The sequence below is a fragment of the Serinus canaria genome, chromosome 2 (genome assembly GCF_022539315.1).
Source record: "Serinus canaria isolate serCan28SL12 chromosome 2, serCan2020, whole genome shotgun sequence".
NCBI lineage: Eukaryota > Metazoa > Chordata > Aves > Passeriformes > Fringillidae > Serinus > Serinus canaria.
Window position 1 is genome coordinate 17,183,203 of NC_066315.1, and position 24,713 is coordinate 17,207,915.

Here is a 24,713-nt window from a genome sequence, read left to right on the forward strand (position 1 = left end):
TCTAATGAACATCTTTTGTTGCATCTGCAGTACTGTTGTTACTTTTAAGAACAGAAATCTCATCTCTCTCTACTTGATGTGATGTAGATTTAGACCCACGCACTAGTTGTTTGAATGTCTCATTTTCAGAAATACATCTAACTAGTTACATGGAAAATCTTTGACCTGCTGACCCCTAACTTCATTTTTTTAACCCTGGCATACCAAAATTTTGGTATTTTTTGTCAGATGACTCTACTATTATCAATCCTAACAGAAATGCAGAATAGCTTGTACACTAGTATTCATTGATGTGTTTTGATAATCTCATATTGCAACTTATATGTTGCATTGTAAATTTGTCTCTACTCTCATAAGTGTTTATATTACTTTTTCCAGTTCCTCTCTACAAGCAAAAAGCTAATTTCCTATTTACATCAGATGATATGTGGTCTTGGGTTAAAAGCACTGGTTAAAATTCTACTGATCTCTTATCTCAGAGTTTAGAAAGGTTATGTTTAGAATAAAAACTTTGTAGCAATAAAAACTTTGCAGTAATAAAAACTTTGCACTATCGGTATTATAATTCTGTAAAATTTTTCCAGTGCAAAGATTTCACTAGTTCTCATATACTTTTGCCTGCAAACTGCAAACTGCTTAACTTCTAGCAGTTGATATTAAAAATCATAAAGACACCATTGCCTGCATGCTCTCATTTCTCAGCTTGTAGAATGACTACAGGCAGCCTCATCTCTAATGGAAAAAATCTCCTTTCTTAGAGATCTCTTCCAAAAATATCAACTCTACTCTTTCTCCCTTCTAATGTATTGAATTTCTTATCTCTCCTAATCATTAACCATTAATCACCCTTCATAGTGCAGTACTCAAAATCTGAGTAGATGGTTAGGAAATACCTAATGCATTCATACATAAAAGAAGAGACTGAGAAGAAAAACCAAAGGAGAAAAAAACCCCATCATTCAGCTCCTGTATTATTCGCAGGGAACAGGCTTTGAGACAGAGACTCTGTCTTTGCCTTTTGCTCTGTGTTGATGCAGAATAGTCTGTGAAGTGACATGGAAGATGACAGGCAGGATATCATGTTTTATCACTCACCTGTGCATATTATAGTGGTCAATGTCTTATTTCAACCTCATATTCCAAGGCATGGTGAGCTATAATATTGCCAGTTTCCCCCTGACAGCATTGGTTTACAACTGCACCCAATTTCATACCAGAAACAGCATGGTAGTATCAGCTTATCTAAGCTTATCAAGTCTTGCTTAAGCATGAACTGCTTCTGGTTTCATTTTGCTTCAGATTCTTGTTGATGCAGATCACAAGAACCACAAAGCAGGCAACAGCTGAATCTACCAACTTCAGCAAGATTGAAGACAACCTTCAGGCCTTTCACTTGACTATAGGCGCAGCTCCTTGGGTCTTAGGTAGGAAAGCATGAGTAAACAAAGAGAAAAGGCATTTGATGGAAAAAAAGGAACATGTCCTCAGCTTTCACTGAAAGATTCTTGGATAAGTGAAAAAGAATGACTGAAAATTATCTCCCACCAAAGTGCAGTCTCAGAGGTGCTAAACTAACAACAGAAGGTAAAGCACTGATGCAAGGGCTATGCCCTACTGAAAATATGTACATGGTGACTAAAATTTTAATATTTACCTTTCTGGCACAGCTCAGTCATGGCTCATCTATACTATCAAAACCTCTTGCCTCTTTGGTTTTATAACTTAATAAAGTTTATAACTTAACTTTATAACTTAATAACTTTATATTACATAAAAATTTAATATTCTGTCTTTCAATATCTTTCCGGTAAAAGTTCTATCACATATTTTGAACTAATACATGAGAATGCCTTTTTTTCATGTGTCAATTTTTTCATAAATTTAAGCCAGTAGAGTAAAATTCAAACATATTCTAAGCATCTTGTTACTGACTCAGTTCACTTGCCAAGTGATCAATGTGGTCATCAAAATGTTTGGCTGAGAAAATTATTCCTTTCTAGTTTATGTGCATTGAGACCAACTGGAATTATGTAATAGATATATAAAAGACTAAACATAAAGGTGTTACATAAAAGACTTTCTTCCTCTTTTCAAACTCCAATTCAGCAGAAACAGTGGGCCAAATGAAGGCTCTCACTGATTTAATTTTTTCAATCAGGTGTTCTTCAGTAATTCTTTGGCATGGAAGTGGCCCTTCTGTGGTCTCCTGCTCAAGAGCTTGCCAAGCACCAAAGGTTCAGCTTTGGAGAGCAGAGCAATGAGGATGGATTATTAGAACATGGTTCCAGGCTTTAGTATGGACCATACTATGAATATGTTCCAGCGCTATTTTCCTCCATTTGAATGCACACGCATTTTACCCTCTGATAATTTTTGTGTTTCAAAGCTTTTTATGATCAGAAAAGAGTTCCCCGCACTTTCACTTTTCAAATGTAGCACATTTTTAACTTATGCATGTATTACTGCTCAACCTGTATAAAAAAAAATTTAAATCCCCTGACTAAAAGTTGTGCACTGTTTTTCAGGACTGTAGTCTGGTTTTACATGACTTCTTTGAAAAGAGCATATTAATGTAGAGTTTTACCTACAAATTCTTGTATGCATAAGTTTACTCATGCAAGTTACTTCAGTGGAATTATGAGTAAAGACGAAAGACCACCAGATCTTGCTCTGCTCCCCCCTCTACAAGATTAATTTCTCTGAATGAAGGGCTGGCAAGACTGTACCACATAAGTGCCTACAAGCAGTGCAAGATATTAATTTAAAATAAAAGGGTCAACAAAAACCCAGCGTAGCAGTTGGCTCAGGTCACTGGCTGCTGTCCTTTTCTCTCCTACTCTTAAGTCCTTCACACACATTCTTGGCTACTCAGTGAACCCAGACTCTGAAAAATGTGCCCTTTTGACTTAGTTCTCAAAAAAAGCTTTCAATATAACAAAACCAGCAATGCCCTCCTACAATACCTACTGCACTTTCAAATCCATGGAAGGGGAAGATTGAGTTTTGTCACTGTATCACAAGTAATGCCACAAGGATGAGCACAGGACTCCAAGGTGTGAAAGAATAGTAAAATCAGTACCTGTACCTTCACTGACCTATCTTCAGCCTGCCATGTATAAGTCCCATGATATGTTCCAGCAGTATCCCATATTTTATCACTATCCCAAAAAAAATACAGCCACGTGACTTTATTGCATGCCTGCACACCGCCTGATTGGGTCTCCATCCCTGCAGGTTTTTAAGACCTATAAAAATAAAGCCTTAGTAACCCTGACTTGTATGAAGTCCTACAGCTGACTGTCCTCTGTGCAGATGTTGGAGTAGAGGCTTCCTGAGGTCCCTTCCAACTGAAGGTAACCTGGGAACACAGCACACAGACATCCCCAAACACAGAGAACATACACAAATACTCCTCACCAAATTCCACCTGTACAATCTCTTAGAATTTATGATGTCATAGCTCTACTCTGCTCTAGCATAGCTCAACTGAGTTTCCAATACCTTAAACTTTTGTCATACACACAGAGATGTCAATATGTAACTAGATAGGAGACATATAGCTCTGCCTAATCACAGTTCTTAATGTGGATAATCACATTTACAACAGCCTCCAGGTATCTCCCTGTCAGTAGCTGCCAACATATTTTAGGATAGCTATGTAGATTAGTGACAACAGAACCATGAAGAAATATCACATGCATTTTATTTTTCTGACATTTTAAATAAACGTATTCAAAAAGCAGAAAATATTCAGTGATTGCTTCCTAACAGTAAAAGCAGTCATAAACATTTTTCTTAGCATGGTTCAGGGCAAGGACACAAGTGTTTCCAGTACCTATGAGGTTTCTGTATTTTGTGGCCTCTATACAGAGGCTACGCCAGCTGACTTCTGGTTTTTGCAATTAAAGCAAGCTGGCTCTCAAAAAGAAGGTACTGGTTTACTGGTTGCATGTTAACTCCAAAGAGTATGTTCATCTGACAAGGACATTGACTAAGAGAGACTAATTACTGCATCATCTGCCTGGCACACTCACCTCTATGCCAAGCATACAATGTACATATAAAATCTTTGCAACATGATATTTAAAACCTGCCTTTTGCATTGGCTGGATATCTAATCCACTGTAATCCAAATGAAATGAAAAAACACCTTCCTAGAGTACTGTGGAAATCTGTAATGATTATTTTAGAGCAGATATTTACACTGTGTCCTTGCACTTTAGTAACATGAACACCAAAGATAGGCGTGTTCTTCACCTGAACAAGAATAAAATGATGAGTGATCATTCTAAAAACCTTAAACACTATTTTGTGAGTAAAGGCAATGTGGTTACATCCTGAAAAAGAATCAGCCTGAAACATCTGGGGTATCCGAGCAGAGCTGCAGCGCTAACTGTGTTGGAAAAAGCAAACTTTTCAGTTGGGTCCACATCAATATGTATGGAATAAACAGTGACTGTGCTTTTGTAACACATCCTTTATTTGAGGGATAAATGCATAAGAGTATTTCACAGTGTTCTGTTTTCACATTCATTAATGTCAAAACCAGAGCTTTCCAGTGGCCTTGCTCTGCTCAGGACTGTTATCACTAATGGATCTACCACAGTCTCATGCTCCCAAACTTCACAGCTCATTTCTTCCATGCCAGCACTCATACAGACCATCTGAGGGGGAAAAAAAACCCCATATCCATATCTAAGCTCCATGATTCCTCACTTTCTATTACTTCTCATAACACAAAAGGGTAGGTGATTTTAGCTTGAGTGTAAAAGAGGGAATAAACCCCAGAAACAGATCTTAACTCCTAACATATGCAACAAGAGGTCTGAGCACAAAGTTTATTCCAGGATTCACTACTCAATTGCTTCATGAGCATTAGGAAGTCAATGCCCCCCAACCCACAGATCCATTTCTCTAAACTCATAACAATATTGCCTTTTTATAATTTGCAGCCTGGAAAAACAGTGGAAAACTGTAATGAATTTGGACTTTTTTTTTAGCCAAAGGAAGGGAAGAGTGAAAGAAAAAACCGTAAGTTTTTTAAAAGAAACTCTGCAGCCTCCAAAGCCAGTCCATCTTATGATCTAGCTGACATCACTGTTACAAGAATCAGCCTCACTGTCAACTTTCAACTTTCACTTGCTAGAATTAAAATCTGGCACTTCTTATCTGCTATATCAACAGAAGAAGAGATGAAATTATTGAGATGAGATGGGGAAGAAATTATTCCCTTGGTCTTTGCATCATCATACTCACTTAACTTTAATCACTGACTGTAGAAATTCCATCATATCATTATATCATGCAATCCATTGTATGTATTTTGGAGTTTCAGTCAATGTAGACTAACTGTATGGGAACTATTTAATATACCAGATAATCCTATCTGCTCAGAGTGGAATTCATCACTATTTGAGGCAAGTACCTCAGACTTCATTTATAGTCCATGAAATGTTGGCCATGATGCACCTCATCTTCAAGTCCCAAGTCTAAAACAAGTCATAAAAGGCCCAGTTCCTCTCCAGGATTTGGTGAGCAGAGGGTGACTGTCTCAGCTATGGATGCACACATAAGAAACACAGACTCCCAGAATTTCATTTGCAAGGGAGCTTTGCAGGCTATCTAGTCCAGCCTCCTGCCCAAAACTAGGCCACGTGGCTCAGACCTGGGCCAGTCAAGTCCTGACACCTCCAAATTTCATAAACTCTGGACAAAGAGTTTTGAAGAATGACAATCCTGAAAGTTATAAAAAAAAATTCCTGATATCTTATGGAATCTCTTATTTTTCAACTTGTGCCCATCACAGATGTGTAAAATCACTGGAGATCTGACCCCTATAGTGCAATTTCCAGGTTACTCTCTTACAACACTGTGCTACTGCTCACTTTACTTGAAGGTCTTTGTAGAAAGCAAAGAATTTTTAAACTTGTGGTAGCGTGTTCCAAGCATCAGCAAGACAGAGAGTTAAGAAAGGTCTAAAGGTTTCAAAACAGTGTTTCTGGATGAAGAAAGTAATGAGATTTCTCCCCTCTGCCAAGTACAGAAATAATTAAGATGGTTGGGTTTTGGCTTTCTGTTCAAAATCTAAGAACAAAGAAATATAAACAAAATCAATTAGAAAAATCTAGTATTCATTTGGAGGAGATCCACTGATAATTGGAAAGACTAAGTTAAGGGAAATTAGAGATGTTACTATGAGATTACAGAAAATACAATAAATGAGAGCTTCAGAAATGTGAGCTGCCCAGGAACTTCTGAGTAAAATCTATGCATTTGTAATAGGCAAAGCTCATCTGCCTGCTTATAATTCAGGAAAGATCAGTGCTGTTATGAGTATAGCAGAACTTGAATAATAAATTTAGGTGGAGACCATCATTTGCACTTCCCATTTGGTTAGAAGGGCATTGTAACAGCTGTTTTGCTCACCAAAGGCAGCTGACTGGTGATATTATTTTTCAATTAATGATGTTACACTATGAATAGATTACTGCATGAAGGAATGAAAACAACAACAATTAGTGAAAGAAATTCAGCAATCTAACAAAGTAAGTTTTGGTTTTCATTTAATTGGAGGGTAGGGAAAGTCATAGATGGAATAAACCCCTTCTAGACACAGTGAAATTTGTATGCTGAAGGCTCTCAAAACAATCTGAGCCAGACTGAGTAAACAGATCTAGAAAGAAAGAATTTGAGAAGTGTAGAAGAGTGAAGAACAAAGATGCCAAAGACTTAGAGCAGTGTAGAGAAAATCCAAGAGGATTTTGTTTTTTAAACAAGAGTGTAATTTTGCACTGAATCCTCAAATGAATAGAGATTTCAGTTATTTAGAACTGAAATGCCATCCCTAAGTATCTTTACATTGTCACATGCACTAAGCCAAGCTGTGTAATTCCACACTTGGTTGATTGTGAAAGCAAAGCCTTTTAGTTTTACATTCCAAATCACAACAGAAGAAGAGATGATACCAAAGGAAAGCAGCCTTATGTTAAAAGACAACACCCTACTGCAGTGGTGCTCCTGAACTCCATTCCATACCTTAAGTCACATTTCATACTATTTGTGGAAAACACAGCCTAATTTGGGTGTATAAGATGTGAGACCTATTTTAACTAGTCTTAGAGCTCTAATGTACTCCTCTAGCATAAAATGAGAATCAAATAGCTGGAACAATGACCTCTGGGCACATATTACTATGTCTTTAACCACATCTCTAGGTCCTAATTCTTCTCAAAAGCAAATAAAAACACTAAATAACATTAAGGGGTAAATAAATATGACCCAGGAAAAATAAAATCTGCTTTGCAGGCACATGACTTATGACCAACACCAATACATTGATAATATATGCTCTACACCCTGCTATGAATGAATATGTGTGTGAATGTCAGCAGGAGAAAACAAGACTCATTCAAAGCTTGGGTTTTCTTTCTTGCATCATTCTTCTCTGCTTTGTGCTCCTTTCCCAGACAATAAGCAGGTGAGCACATCTAGATTCTATCCATGTACAGTAAAACATCAAGAGCTCACAATCCAAGGACCCCCCCCTCATAATTCACACCTTGCAGCTTTTCTTTCTTAAAAAGACTATGCCTTATAGCTTTCACACATTTACTGTTTCACTGTCTTGCCCTGAATCGGAAATTGATGAAAAATTCCTTCCAGTTAATTGAGGGACAGAGGTATTGGAAAGCTGATCTTTCTGATCTTTGATTGTACAAAACCATATTTTTCTGGTTGGTGAAATCAGGATTAATTTCTCTGTCTGAAAATGCAAAGGACCTCCCACTATCACATTTGCTACATCCCTCCCCTAAAACCCTCAAAATAGAAAGGATAAAATTGCTCTCTTTCTTTTTCCCTAGTCTGTAGGAGTAACAGCCTGATTAGTAATTCCCTGTATAAGAAAGAAGAGTGCCCCAGCAAAGAGCGTGGGAACATAAAACTGCTAGAAGAGAGAAGCCAAGTCTTACACTTTGCCTATTCATTTCTAATAGAATGTATTCTCAGTAGACAGTTTTATACAGCAGGAGCTTGAGATTTGCACAGAAAGATAAACTCTGGTCAAGTATCTACATCCCATCTGGGATGGGCTACTCAGCAATTTCCAGCAAAAATTTTTTTCCTCATAAGATGTCAAACTGTTATTTTGCACTTGTTGTACATTAAACATCCTTAATGTCAGTGAAAGAGCAAAAGGGGCTTAAATGTCAGTGAAGAGCTGAGGGGATGCTGGGTTATTGAACTGCTCCCTCCCAGGACCACTTCCTTCCTTCTCCCTCTGCCTTTAAAGGTAGTGGATGGTCACCAGCTCTTGCATCCAGCCCCATGGTCCTTCAAGTCACCTGCTGAGAGAAGCCTTTTCCCACAGCAGTATCTCAGTGTCCCAGGTGCTGAGCACCTGAAGCCCAAAGCCATCAAAGGATGTTCATCCTTTGTAAAGCACAACAAATGGAGGACCAAGACAAGAACTGGGAAATGAACTGAAGGACAGGTGAGCAGACTGCAGACACAACTCTGATGAGCTGGGGCTGTACAGTCACTGACTGGTTCTAACTGAGCACCTGCCTGGGGAAGCCAACCTGGCCCAGGGTTCTCTGAGAAAGCAAAGAGGAGACAGCCATGGAAGGAAACCTCTTGCATAATGCTTGATGCTATGAATTTCTGTAAATGCCCCACAGCACCAGCTGAGGAAGCAGTGCATGGGCTTTCTGTTCTGTTCACTGAAAATAAATACAAAAGAAGCTCTGAAAACCCATGGGAGATGTATTTATTGCAAGTTGCAAAAAACTTTTGTCCAACATGAAAAAACCAAAAACTTTAATTTCTCTGACTTCTGCAAAGTGAAGGATGAAAAAATACATAAAAACTATCCTAGAAATGCACACACCTTTTCTTTAGAACTTGAAAGGCCCACAGGATTCAAAAAAGAATGTATTAAAATTCCACTAGGGTTTGTGTTTATTTAAAGTATTCTTCACACATTCTACTGCAGTTTATTTCCTACTTGTTCTGCAGCTACTGAAGAGTTTTGTTATCCAGCTCATCTTTCAGTAACTACATGGTCACTAAAAGCACAAAAAATTCTGAGGGAAAGAGAACATAAACATATTTTAAAACAGTCCACAACTCCATCTTTGATTGTCTCCCAACCTGCATGCTTTCTATCAACTCTGTTCAATATACACTTGGATGTCTTGCTTTATCTACTCATTATTTTGTGTTTATGTGGCAATTAACAAGCTCCGGTTTTCTGGGACTTCTGAAAAGAAAATGGACAGATATTTCTATGAGTTTTGTGGTATATTTATCACGAGATTATGAAATTAATTTTTTTTCCAATTATAAGGTAAGGGTAATGCCATCTAATTTTCCCAAAGACATGGTGTTGAAGACGCCACATACCTTCAGAAACATCAAAATACATGCCAGTAACACAGTGAAATAATTAATCTCATTTACGCTACCTTCCAGGGAAATATCTGCTATAATCAGTGTCTTCCTCTTATATACCTTGCTTTTTTTCCCCCATACCAGAGATCAGAGAGATATTGTCTTTCAAAGCAAAACTTCATCTTAACCCAGAACACCCCAAAACTTCCAATTAAACCACTGGCATTTTTTACCAAATTGAAAATGGAGAATTATTACAAATATAGTAAAACATTTGAGTGTTTTTAAGAATATTTGAAGAGCACAGCACATTTTTAGTCAGATTAAACTAAAACTAATAAATAGTTTTTACATTTATATTTCACCAGAGTCATTCATACAGTGTTTTAAAACATCAGCAAGGGTATATTTTTTTTAAAAAAAGTTATATTTTGACTTACTGGGAAGTACAGAAGAAGTGATCCAAAAAGAATGGTTTCCAGCAGCACCAGCCCTGAAGCCCTGATACTCTAGAAGACAAAAACCAACACAAAATATTAGAAAATTCTCTCTGTGTGTCATTTTCATAAAGGTACCTTCACTTTTGTCAGTGTGACACTCCCACAGTAATGTTTGTTAAGCTGTCTGTCATGCTTACATGCTCCATACTCTTTAAATCACAGGCCCATTACAATGGTTGTGTTTTGCAAAATTAAATTTAAAATATCTTTTTCCTATGTTAAATACAATTCAACAGACACTACCTGGATTTGATTTGAAATTGCTAAATTTGTTCTCAAGTGTCAAGACTTAGGGATCATGGGAATTACAGACATGAATTTAACCGTAGAATTTGTTCTGCATTGTTTAAATTTCAAGAAGTCCCTAGAATATTTTTGCTCATTTAATATTAATGACTTCCATAATAAGTTTGAGTAATCTACAATTTTACTGAATATAGAGTGTGCTCTTAGACTGCAAGTTTTTGTAAAAAAAATTTTGTACAAAGATGTTGATTCATTAGCTTGTCAGGATTGTAAAATACTACACCATTTCCTCACCACATGTTGGTTAAGAAATCCAACATGGTTTTCTTAAATCATAAAAATTTAAAAAATCAATTATTTTTCCTAATTCAAAGTGTATTCCAATAAGTTTGATGATTTATGTACAGCGCAACTGTGCGTTATCTTAGAGACAAAACATCAACACTTGTGAGAAACTGAAATGTGAAGTTAAAGGTTAATGAATCAAGCACTGCAAAAGCAGGAGTGCTTTGCTGATATGTCTGAGGTATAGCCCATGTGCAGAGGATGACCAGGACAAATTAACCTTATTTTGGCAAGAAGCTGGGTTTGAGTCACATAAGGGAAGAGGCCAATGGGAAGTAGATCCTGAGAGGTGGGATCATGCTTTTTATCATGCCAGTGCCCACGAGTGGCTCCAACATCATACAAGGTAGAGGTCAGTGAGCTCATGTCTCTCAGACTGAGAAATACTCAAACCACTAAAGAGTATTTTCTTTTCTTATTATGTAGAAAGCATCCCTATATACCAGAATGACCAGCAAAGCAACTGAAATTAGTTCCATACAGAGAAGATGGAAATTATCTAAAACATCTAGAATCCATTTAACCCCCATGTAGACATTCTTTTCTGAACAAGTCTTTCACATCCTGATCAGTCTTTTCTTATCAAGCTTGTTTCTGGGCAGCATGATCATAAGCTAACTTGCTGGGACAAAGAGCTTCAGCATTTCCAGCTCTTCTTCCATGAAGAATTATCCCATGATTTTCTTCTCACCTGTGCTCTGGTAGGAAGCATTCTCTGTGAATTCTACCTACTCTGCCTGCTGTCTAAAAGAAGTGTGGCTTACAGAGCAACTCTGGAATTCAAAATGGGCTTGAATCCAGGTTTTGACAATACTTTCACCCTATCCTTTGGCACCAGGAGAGCAGGGGGTTTCACCTAATGTTTACAGATATCACTGCTCTTCGAAACAGGACTCCTTGGAGTCCTGGAATTGGAATTTGCCAAGGAATACATTCTAGCAGAGATGAGTGCTATCCACAGTTATGAAGAAAAGCTCAAAACTTCCAACACAAAATAGTACAACTATTTTTACATAAGTGTAGAGAAAATTTTAAAAACTGGTTGTAAACTGAAGTATAAGAATTCTTCCAAACTACATTTTTGAAATGGTTGATTTTCTCTACTGCAAAGAAAATGAGCTGTTTTAACACTTGATTTTAAAATATTTTTGTTTCTTCCACAATGACCACTACAGCCCAAAAAGTCCAGGAAGAAAAAATTATCCAGGACTGAAACTTTAATAACAGGGATTAACTGAAGAGAAGACAACCAAACTAAAGCAGAATTTTTCAAAACTAATTTACTAAAAATATTTTATTTGATATACAGGTATTTCCAGAAGTCTGTGAGTAATGTGTTTCCACCGAAAGCTGAATCTTCCACTGTAGAGACCTTGCAAATGCGGGTCCCTAAGGCATGGCTGGGGGCAGGATCACAAATGCTTCACTTTATGGGCATCTGCAACATACACAGAAGTGAATATGCCCACACACCTCAGGAAAAAAAGCCTTTGCTCCTTCCTCCTTTAAGAAAATAAATGAAAGAAAGGAAACCAATGATCGTACAAAGTCTCCACCAGCCAGTGTCCACCTACACAGGCTGCACAAATAAAATTCTCCAATGGAATTCACAGAAATTAGGGCATTCTAGGACACAAACCTGAAAATTCATGCACTGGGAATTTCTTCCACTTGGGTGGAATATTTGCCTGCTCTTTTTTTTTCTTTCTTTCTTAACAGCTTTTTGGGGTGGTTTGCATCTGTCTTGCTTGTTGGCCCTTATTTTGGTTTTATTTATTTATTTATTTCTCTGGCTGTTCATCTTGTGTTCAGTTCGTTTTGTGTGTTCATCTCCCATGCAAGGTTTCATTTCTCTCTTGACTTATTTGTGTCAGTAGAACTGTCCTTTCTGGATTTCCTGTCTCGCTCAATGGTAACTCATTGCTGACACCTAAGTTATACTGCCATTTATTTTGTTTCTAGCTTCATTCTAACTTTCATATTTGGCTACCTGTACCATTCACTTATCTAGGTCTGCAAAGAGTACTGTTTGTGAAGGACTGGTTCATGCCTTGGGATTTGCTCAGTCTTCCATCCATCCATTCTATCCAGGCCACATTAGCAGCCTTTGAGATAATCAGTCATTCCTTAGCCTTGAATCTCAGAAGGTAACACCATTTCTGTTAAAAATCCCATTAAGAAAGGAAAGTCATCCATGCCTCTTGGCCACTGCTAAAGGGTCATAAATAAATGTTAAATAATTATTTGCACAAGGGAAATTTTTAAAAGTGGAGCTGCCCAAGTTGCATCGAGCATAACAAAACAAAAGCTGAACTGATGTATTAACAAGCACAGAAGAGATTGCATTTCAACTGTCTGTGGTCCTAAGTAATCCAGGAAATACAAGAGCATTAATTAGCACTGAATTCCTGAATGTCATCAGATAACTCAGTGATATGAGTGTTGGAGTGTTTTCATAGTAGAGAAAAAAAAAAGCCAAAATAAAATTAAAGTCATCCTGTATTGGTTACATTGTGTAATACAGAATTAACTGAACTGAATTAACTGTAGACTTTTGGTGTCAGTCCAGAAAGACTGCAGGTTCCTCCAGGGCCATATGTCACTGTGTATTATATGAGCATGGTACCATGGAAACTTAGTGAGGGGAAAAGGCTGGCATATTTTGATTTTTTTCACTTTTGTTAAACAGTTCTGCCACTTCGGTAATAAAAAGAATGACCAAAGAGGGCTCTGACTTACAGAAAATTTCCTTTTACAAAGGTGGTTTCACCAGAATGTGAGCTTGCCTTTCAGATAAATAAAGCATATCAGAAACCATTAGAGGAAAAAAAGTCAGATACACTTCTTCTTTAATCTCAACTTTGAATATATTCATATTTATTAAACTGGAAAGTGTATCTACACTCCATGTGTAAGCGCATATGGATACACGATAAAATGGTAGAGAAGCAAGGAAATTGAGATTTTTGTCAAGCTGAAAATACGTGGTCTGAAATGTTTTATTACCAGTTGCTTCTCATACTAAAATACACCTTCCCAATAAATAAAGTTTTTCCAGTATGACTATATTTTTGTCTTGATTTCCATGAGCTGTTTTTCTAAAGCCCATCTAAAGCCCTTTTTCCTCTGTCTTATCTCATACACCTTTTCCCAAACACAAAAACACTGTTATCTTTCTTAGTGAAAGAGCTGTGTGGAAAAACTAAATTTCAGGAATTTTATCTCAATTCAAGTTTACTTTTAAGAAATAGACTGCACAAATTCTTCTTACTGTCCCCGGAGCTGAGCAGCAGCAAGATTTTGGTTCTTTTGTTAAGAAACAGAAGTTGGACTTCCAGTTCCCAGACACTGATACCAGGAATTGCAGAAAAGAGTGGAACTATATTTCGTTGTGGTGGGCAACCTAATACTGTTCCCACCTGGAAGAGGAGTACTGGGGACTAAAGAACAGGCATGAAAACAACTGGAAGGAATCCTCTAAATCCACGGTTAGTACCCTATTACAGTAGTGTCATAAGTTATTTATTGTCTTGATAATAAATTCAGGGACTGATTAGGACCACTACCCATGAAAACATAAATGTTGAATTCTTTAACGAGGCTTTGCTTTAATTTTATTATTGCTGATTGAAGTACAAAATTTCAAACAACTCATTCCCAGCTAACTGCAGGAAAAACTCCTCAATTCAAGGGAGAAAAAGTTATATCTCTTTTGAAAACTTCCCTGTAAAATTTTCCTGAGGAGGAAATTGTGTGTCCTGCTCAACCTTTCAACACACTAATACTTTTAACCTATTTGAATCATAGCCTCCTAATAGAATACAGATTTCAAGTACAGAAATATTCACAGTAAAGGCAAATTTTCCAAAAACAGGCCTACAGTTATGGGCTGCCTCTTAAACTGTACTGACAAATTGTCAGAATTTTCTGGCATTTGCAGAGTATGTGCAGTATTCCTAAACCAAACAAATATAATCCTCATGTTCTCTCCTTTGAAGTAGACTTACATGAAGGTCAATTTTTTTTTCTATGACTAGTTATAGTGGAGCTCAAACAGAATATAATTACTAAATTTACTTTTTACTTGAAAAAAAAGTCAGGAAAAGCAAAGGCCATCAATCAGAAAGCAATTTCATTACAAGTACTCAAGGTTTCAGGCATCCAAGAAATCCCCAAATATTTAATTTTTCAATTCATGTGGCCCTTGATCCTTTCTGCCCACAAGTAACGAAAACTGCTGAGATAAATCATGATGAAGGTAAAGTGTTCTGCATTTAGAAACATGGGCATTGCTGAATCTAAGTTGCACTACTCTACCTACAGGACAGACATTTGAGAAAACAGTACTTGCTGGTGAAGAACCCTCACAATAAAAATGGTTAATGTCCCAGGGACATCTTTTCTTATAAGGCCAGAAACTCCTTCCTTGGGGACGTTCTGCTTAGATCAAGATACCTGCTTCTCCTCACTAGTGGTGAATATATACATCAAAGAAAATCAGTAATGAGGTAAACACCTGATTTCAATTTCAGTCTGTTCACAGCTTTATGGTTAATTCAAAAGATGAATATGTACAATGACAATCATCAAAAATCTGGATCACTTAAATTGTGTGTTTCACTAGGTTATACATTCAATTAACACAGAAATTAAATGAAGATCCAAAGACATTACTTTCAAGAATAAAATGCACTCCAATATTGATTAATCACCTAATCACCAAGAGATTAAATTGAATACACAAAAAATCTGATGTAATAGGAAACCAAACTTCAGGAGCAGGAGGCAGGACTCAGTATGTTCCTCTGTTTAGTTAACAAATAGCTTCAGAATACTGAACTAAATTTCAGCCTTCTTATGCAACATGGCCTCACCTATTACAGAAGATAAACCACAGCTCAATAAAATTGTCTGTAAAAATTGTAGTTCAATCACACAGAAATAAACAGTTTATGGTAAAATAATAAAAAAACCAACCTGACTGCAAAGTTCAAGATTCATAACATCTCAGAGGAAACAAACTGAAAATTATGTGAGAAGCATTACAATAAATCTGATTGAGGTAAAAAAAAAACCCTCATTATTTTCATGACTTAGAAGGCAAATTAACTATAGATGAAAATCATTATAATAATTTCAGATCAGTCAAAACCTCATATTTGGAAGGTTTTAAATCCAACTTCAGTTTAATTTATTCACTTTTACTTTACAAGAGCCAAATGCTAAACCACTCCAAATGAATACCTTATGATTGCATCTGAGAAATCCTAATCCCAAAAAGGGTGAGATTTTTCAGCTCTTCAGAATTTATTAAGCTAAGTAATTCCTCATTAAGTTTAGATCACAAAATGTATGTTTCACTGAAATAAAAGCACATTTGTTTTTGGAAGAAATACTGCTATGCATAGCCTAATTATTATTCCTTCAAACGTCCTGCTGAAAGTCCCAGCCTCAGGGAAGCCTCCTGTTAGTGCAGACCCTGCACAAAGAATTAGTGGAAATGGCTGTGCTATCTGCACAAAGTTGAGTTTAAGGCAAGGGACAGCACATGGATAGGGGCAGATGAGAAGAGCAATGGAACAAGGCAATATCACATTTCAGAACTAGCAATTAGCAGTCAGCCCCAGCCTATCATTATCCCACTCTAAGTTAAATACTTTGTCAGCACTTGAATCTGAAGACATGATATGGAGAGCAGGGGAAGCTCTCAAAAAGCCTCCACCAAGCATGAGGAAAGTTTGAAGGGAACAAGGAATGTTTTTTGGAAAAGGTAACAAAATGAGGCTGGTGTGGACACTTCTGCATCAAAGAAATGGCAGACATTTCTCTTCAATCAGGAGACAGGAAAAAGCTCATGTGGGAGCTGAAAAAAAACCCCAGAGATACTCATCTCATATATGGTGTCAAGAGGGAGATGCAACAAGGACAACAGAAAGGGGAAGAGCAGTAAATCATGGGCAGCATCATTTAGAACAGACAGGAGCAGGCTGTGACTGCATCTGCCAGCTGAAAGGACGTGGCAATAGCCAAGGCACAAGAAACCAAACTGAGACAACAAACAGGGCTGCAGACTGGCAGAAAACATTTATTAAAAGGGAGCTCAGAAGGAGTTCAGCAAGGCTTAGACATAGCCAGAGACACAGAGATCTCCAGAGTTCAAAATGACCTTTGGTAACAAGCAGGTTGCTACAGTAACTATGAAAGGAGTAGCTGGGATATCCTAGAGGGAAGCAGGAGGAGATCAAGGTTTCTTTTCTGCTATATTGAAGTTGATGGGAAGATGTCAGAGAAAAATGTCATGATTTTATTCCAGACTGGGGGAGGCATGGCTGTGACAAGGAAGGCAAAAGCAATGTGACTGTGTTCATAGCACAAAGTTCTAATGAGAAGCTGACAGCATGAGCCTGCTCCTAAAAACCTTCAACTTTTACACAAAGAAATGAAGAAAAGAATGAAGAACAGGAATATGTTTTAGTCTGAGTGATCTGTGTTCAGCTTGTACCACATGATACAGGCAAAACCAGCCAAAAAAACAAAATATTAAAACCAGCAAAAAGTTTCTCTGAACACTTTACTATTAACTATAAGTTTTGCATTTACAAATATGCAGTAAACAATTGCAAGCCTTTTCCTAGAATAGGGTTTCCAACAGAGTTTTATTTCTACTATTTGAAAGTTCTCATGCTACATTTTTTTCCTGGTGCTTTCTTTCCCTGTTTCTTAATTTACGTTACTTCTTTCTTCTCTCTGGCTAAAACTTCTAAAAAACCCTATTTTCTCATCTTCATAAGAGCTTCTTCTTAGTTAAATTGGTTTTTCAACATCAAAATGGGGTTTTATTTCTAGACCCTTAAAACAAAAAGAAAGGTCTGCTTCAGACATGTCTTCTCTTGGAGAGGGAGGCATGCCAAAGACCTCATGCAAGCCACCAGGGACTTTGCTATTGCTATTGATTGTACAAGGAAGGTTCACAGCAGGATGCAACTCCAAGACAAATAGCAGGATAAATAAATAATGTCGCTGTTATTCTGCTGACATGATAGGAAATCTCTTCCCAGCAAATCTGTAAATGCCCATTCAGGAGCCCAAATGAAATTTTAGATAAATGCAACTGTCCTGAAGTTACTGCATCAAAGAATCAGTGGGGAAAGCTTATTACCATGTGACAGACCATTCAGTCTACTCAGACACTCTATAAGGGCTACAAATTTGAGACTCAGCAGGAATCAGAGAGTAACAGACAAGCAAAAATCTTAGCAGTTTGCTCAGTTTAATTGATGACCCTGAAACAACCTTGGAAAAGCTCTTCTATGAGATAATAGTTGTCATTGTTGGAAAATATTTGCTGGAATTTAAGCATTCAATTACTAAATTTTTCATAATTTATTTTTAAAGTGAAATTGAAGTGTAATAGAATTAAATGAATGTAGGCCTTCAAGGCTGCTACAGCTTTTACTTTGTTGACAGCTATATCCTTGTCAGCACCCTACACTGCAAGTGCACTACCAGCTCCATTGATTTGAACTTTGGGGCTCTGTGTTGCAGAGTTTTGCTGAACAGTGGTAGAACAGAAGGTAGCAATGATTCACAGTCCACAGGGTCTTATGCAGCAAAACATTAGGAAAGCAAAGGCAAGGAATCTGTTTCAATGTCAAACTGGAGCAAATGTGTCACAATCCATGGCTGATTGACATCACTTTGAAGGCAGTACACTCCTCGTAAAGAAACCATGAATGTTTACCAGATGGGCCCCCTAGGGTGTTGTGCAATTCAACTCTGTAGAGACAAGCACTGGTTTAATATAAAGCTATACAGAGAAGATTGCAGCTTTTGAATCCTTACAGCTACAGCTGAGTATTGATGAAAAGCCATTTTTATGACCTACCTTGTCCATTAGGAGTAGACTCTATCTAGAGCACTTTTTTTTTTTTTTGCTTCCTACCACCCTGCTCTTCTCATTAGCTCTCCTTTATGAGGCAGAACTGAAATCAATGAACATATTTCATATCTAGATCTTTAGTTTCTTCACACTTAAGTTTTCATTAGGCCTAAAGTGTCTGTAATTTATTTTTCTATTCACAAGTACTTGATGCCTCTAAACTGTATATTAAATGCAAATACATATTCATGTGAAACCTTTGGCCTTATGAAGTGAATACACACAATACCCTGCAAACACTGCAGCCATGCCTACTGTTTTTGGGAACTCCAGCAGCCAGCACATCCTCCCTGAGACTCTGCTGCTGCAGGCTAATGGCCCCTTCACTTCTTATCTTGCCAACATGGCACTCTTAAGTTACTTAGGTGGGAATTAAGAAAGTACAGCACCCCTAAAGGCACATCTTAACTACACAGAAAAAATGGGAAGGGACATGCAAATAAAGGAAATGAGAATTCCACTAAAAACAACAGTTTTGAAAACAACATCGGCAATGCCTTTAAACTTGCACACCGGAAGACTACAATAAACTTCCTGAGAAGTCACAAGAAACGAGGTTCTCACCCTAGGATAGGATGAAGAAAGGGTGTCTAATGCACTGCACAGAATGTGTATATGCTGAGTGAACTATCAGGTATGCCCACCAGCACAGCATGTAAAGGCAGCTGCTCCATCTGTGCAAGATCTTCCCTCTATCAAGTTTCTACTTCAGCTGAAATATCAGAAATTGTTGTCTAGGGAGATAAAAGCAGAATGTGCACCAAAGATGAAAACCATCCAGGCATAAGCACATCAAGATGCCACTGTGGAGTTAAAAAAAAAAAAAAAATAGGAAAAAGGACTGGCTGATTTACATTAGAAAAAGAGGTATGTTTGCAAAGCCAGCATGCTTTAATATTTAAAGATGTATCACACATCAATAGCCTGTGATTACCTCATTCTGAATTACTGTATCCTATTGCGGCTGCAGTAAGGGAGAAAAGACATTCTTGATTTCTCAATATTAGAAAGGGGAACTACAGCATAAATTTGCATGTTGCCTTTGCATCTATGTGCAGTTCTGTGCAGTATTTAAAATTGCACTGCTTAGGGAATATCTTCACAGTTTTGAAATCATATTTAGCAGAACACTTAAATATATTTACACTACATAAAAAATGGGATAGTGGTGGCAGAGTGTATCTAGCCATCCTGAACTCCAAAATGAAAATCTGTATTTGACAGAATAAAAACCATATTAAAACAGCCTGTAGCTATTATTTGCCACATTTCCCTCAAGAGAGGGAAAATTATTTATTTCTGTTGATGATTAGGTATATGGTCCTGTTAACTGTATTTACCTTGATTGGTGCTCAAGATATATATTTTCTTCCTCTCATTAAAAGTATTTATATTTCTGTATTTCCAACAGTTCCCAAATGTTCATAAAAGGGGGGTTGGGGAGGGTAGGGGTGGAGAAGACCAGTACAATAAAATGTCATTTAGTTAAAAATTTCCAATATTTGAGATTAGAGATCGTCTTGAACAGGGCAAAGCCCTTCATTCCAATGGGCTCTATCACAATCCATCATTGTTAATGCCATATGACAACACTATTCCAAATTACCTTGTTGAACTCTAAGCATTTTTTCCACTTTTTTTTCAGAGCTGAAAACAACCTCTTCCAAGTGTGCTCACCACTTCCACCTTTACCTTGACATGCTGGATTTGCATCCAGAGATGCTGGCCACAGGAGCATCAGGAAGATGGAAAGCCCAGATGCCCGCTCTCTGTTCCCCTATTTCCAGAACCTGGCAGCACCACAAGGTGGTGAGATGAGGGCAAAGCAGTCTGGCTTTAGTGCAACTACTCTGAAGCCTTTAGCCTTGATCTGATTGAGAATTCCCAGCAAACAAGACCCTTCTGAAAAGGTCTAGCATGAGTCAAGGCACGTTCTCATCTCTCCTTCATCAGAAAGCAGCAATTAGTGACTTCCACTTCATGGCTGAGATCAACTTCTGTGTTCTCTTTGCCAGTAGAGGTTCTTGGCATTTCTGAAGGGCACTTACAATTCCTCACAGCAGTTGTATTCTACCCAAAGCTCCCTGTTGGAGGTGGTAGGCTGCAAAGGTCAGTTATTTTCAGCTCTTCTTTCCCATTCATTTGAAAAGGCAGCTTTATAACTGATGTGCCTTTTAGGTTCTTTGCAGGTAATGTCCTTCCACAGTCCAGTACTTCATCAAAAACATGATTACAACACAGCTGGTTTTCTCTTTAAGGCTCTGGTAGATTTCTAGCCCTATGTTACGTCTGAAATTTAAAAAAAATCTGATTTTTATTCATAGTTTTTAAATGTTCAGTTTCTTTCTAGCAGCTTTGCTACCCTTACACTGCAAGTAATCAATGCTGCAGTTGATCATTCTCTGAGCTCTCCCTTGGTCCACACAGCATTGCTTGCACAGATGAATTCTACTATTTTGTTGATGCTTTTTCTTATAAAACCACTGTTCAGCTTCTCATTTTTGAGAATATTTGTTTTAATATGATTTCTGTCCTTGTCTAAACAGCTACTTTTTTTAGCTTAGCCTCATTTTTTGGATGTGTTTTTTGTAGTGATGTTTGCATTATTAAATCAATACTAATGCCACAGCACATAAAGATGCTTGCTAGAATCACCTTGAGCTCTTTTGTTCCTCAGTTGCTCAACTTAGAGAATGTTTTGCACCTCTGTATGCAGCCATGAGTAAGGCTAAAGGTTGTTCTGCAAGATGCTCATACTCAAACTCCATCAAAACCTTTGACAACCAAAGAAATAGGAGGAGCCTGTTCCTTTACAGACTCCTCTGTAAGGAGACTGCAAGTCTGTAAGACTCCTCAAAGACACATAACACAACTATCAACAGCACTGAGCCTGTGCCTTGTTTTGCATCCAGTGTCCCTTTCCTTCTCTGACACTGCATCAATCCCAAAGTATAAAGCAATTCAGATAGGAAGGAATCATGGAAGATATTTCTCTCTCTATTTATATATCTTTCTATATTTTTGGATGTTTAAACACAGGGGTTTCCCTTCTGTATTAGCTATGAATAATTTTTCCTCTTTTCTCTTTGTAAGGCACATTTTCCCCATTTACTCTCCTGCTGAAATGCTTCACCTTTTCTGCCTTTGCTACTGCCTTGCAGTAGCATCACCTCTTCATCTGTTATATTTTTCGTCTTTTTCTGTGTTTCCCTACAAATCTTTTCACTGGTGGTTTAGCTTCTGCTACTCCTTCTGTGCCTTCTTCCAGATTTTTTTGTGTTCTTATCGTTTTGGAGTTCTTCCTTCTCTTGGCAATGGGCCACCTTTTCTGCCTGTGACTTTCTCCAGTTATGACTCTTGCAGTTAAATAACATTACTGCTGAGCTGATCTCAGGGCTGCTGAGTCACTTTCACCTGTGTTTGACAAAGCCTCAAAAGAATTCCACAGCACTGATCAGAGCTTTGTCACAGTACCTTTTTGCCATTCCATTCTGCTCTTTTGGCCAATTCCAACACCTGCTGAAATCACTACTGTGCACTTACATAGTTTTGTAATGCAACTACTTCTTTTTTTAAAAGCATTTGAGAGATCTCTGGATCCTTAAACCCTGTAGTGATACTCTAAGAGGAACCATGAATATATATCTATGTTTGCACATCAACATCCCACTACTGTACATGATTTTATACTGTATTTCCTGCCCTGACTTTTCCTCTGCCACCCCTTGGTTACCTACAAATAGTGCAGCTCACCTAGACCCTTAAAACACAATATTTTAAGAGCTTTTGGTGGCAGACCTTGGAAGAAGTACTCTCATACCCACATGCTCATAATCCTCCTTCAAAGAGCTACAAATACATTTGTAGGGCATCACATTCTCACAAAAGCCCACTTCCCACATTTGCCCATGGACCAAGTAGTTTTGTTATTTATTACCATTACTCTGAATTTCCATGCGTGAAAGTTGGACCTGATCTTTAGTTCTTGTCACTATTATAAGGAGTCTTTCTATAAATAGAGATGTAAAATTCCTATCTTCCATTGCTCCTCTACTGCTCTTAATGTAAACTTACTACACAATAAATAGTTTCACAGTTTTCCAGATAGAAGTCTGAAGAGGATTCTTCAGAGGAACCTTAAGAAGTTCTAGAAGATGAGACTTTAAACTTCATAAAATCCAAGTTAATGATGCTTTGCCAAGAGAACAAAAGATATTCTGGTTTAGAGATTTGTAGAAGTCCCTCCAAAGAGAAGCCTGGCTTTTAAAAGCCAGTCTTCTGGCTTGCTATAGGCTTTGCCTATTTATTACCATTCCTTTTGTCAAGATCTGAGCGGGAACTCACAAACTGGTATTTACCAGGTTCTCTGTAGAGTCTCATTATTACAGCACAGGTGAGTAATAATGATCTGTCAAAACGAAAGGTGCATCATCACATTTTGTCAGTAACACTCTGGCAGCAATTGTCAAAAAGATCTCTGTTCTCATGGCCGTGCTCTGTGGCAGTGCAGCACTCCAACTTTCACCCATGGTTGGTCTTTCAGCACCTGCCTTGGATCTCATATACAGTCCACACTGTTGACAAATTAGGCTGATGGCAATTTTCCTCTGTAAGTACTGCTTGGTCACAAAAAGTACAACCAGTGTGATCTGAATAGCTGAGGTATTTCTTCACTTCCCTAAAATACTTCTGATCTCTCTCTGCTCTTACTGATACGCTGATCTTTTTTAAGACAAAAAAATGTCTTGTCACTTCCATCATAAGCTGAAGGATGCTTATGGACCTTTATCACTCTTTTTGTGAATTATTATACATCACTGCCAAGGTACCTGGGGTGTTTCTTCCCAAGTGCTTTCTGTTGGCAGACCTTAACTTTTCAGGACCTTAGTTTTTTGAAGATAGCAATTACCAGGAGCCCCCATGAAGTACAAGCACTGAGAAGCCTTCTGCAGTCACTTTTACTTAAGAAGTAACCTGATCCCATTTACCTTCTGATTTTACTGATTAACAGACAGATCAAGATGTCATATATTTACTCTTCATTCCTTTCAGCACTGAAAGGGCCTTAATTTAACATCTTTTATTTTCAACTCCCATCTTTTGCTCCCTTAAACACTTTGAAAGTTTGCTTCTTGACATAGTAGCAGTATGCTGTTCTTTCTGTTAAAATGTTGCATTAGAATCTATTTTTTGCAACCCTTTGAATATCGTAGTGCTACACGTGGGAGAGAAATGATCTCTCTGACTCCCACACAGCACGATGGAAATGAGCAGTTTAACACAGCAACTTTATTCACAGACATATATACTAACCTAATTGTGGTTTGCTTCACTAACAGTTGAAAATTCTCAAAAGGGCAGATATTTTGAATATACTTCAATATGTGTTTCATTTTTATGATTTTGGCAGAGAGTACATAGTAAGCTATTAGTTTTCTTCCTTCACTCCAAATTTCTGTCATTTCCCAATGTAATCAGCAGTTTTCTTATGCAAATACTCATTGTTCTCAGTATGTTTGCCCTTCATGCAACATGTCATGGTAAGCACACTAGACGTTTTTCATGCTTTACCAACAAGATAAAAACCACTAAAGGAATATCTAAGAAAAACTCAACTGAATGACATGAAAAGCAATGAAAAATATATCAGTTACTATTCCTTGAAAACATCAATCATAATGGAAAGGTTTGTTAATCACCATATTATTTCTTTTGTCTCATTTCCTTCCCTTTTTCCTTGTGAGATACACATTTAGAGAAAAATTAACTTTCCTGTAATGTACCAAAACTGTAATTGAATCTATCTCTGGTCAACTGAATGAACAGCAATGTCTCAAAGGCATAATTTTCTTTCAGGGAAAAAGAATGCTTTGTTTTATGACTGATTCTCACTCATTCATATGTCATGATTCACAATGGGAAGAGGGAATCTGGAAAAAAAAAAAGCACAAACTTTTTCCTAATGACTGAAAAACACTTCAGAGACAAAAGATGTGTGTATGCTGCTTACTATTGCTTTGGTATTAAAGATTCAGATTCCATCTGTTTCTTTATTCATAGACTATTCTGGAGAACTAACTAACCATCACAAATGTAAAAATGTGCTATTCATCACTAGCAGGTTTTGTGAAACAGAAGATTTCTGTGTTATGTCTAATAGAGATAGATCTTTTTACTGTAGCAGATATCTACATCAGAACACATGCAAGTGTGCAAGTGCAAGAGTGAAAACTATTTCTCAACCTGTTTGGGAGAAATTATAAATATTTCCTATAAAGCAATCAATATTGTGG

At 37.4% G+C, this 24,713-nt stretch overlaps 1 protein-coding gene across 1 annotated transcript in view; it reads right to left on the reverse strand.

The window, feature by feature from the left end:
- GPR158 (G protein-coupled receptor 158) overlaps positions 1 to 24,713 on the reverse strand; it is a 181,122-nt gene that overhangs the window by 71,482 nt on the left and 84,927 nt on the right. The window contains exon 5 of the mRNA XM_018909303.3: positions 9,831 to 9,899. Coding sequence (XP_018764848.3) covers positions 9,831 to 9,899 — 69 coding nt within the window. The remainder of the gene's footprint in view (positions 1 to 9,830; positions 9,900 to 24,713) is intronic.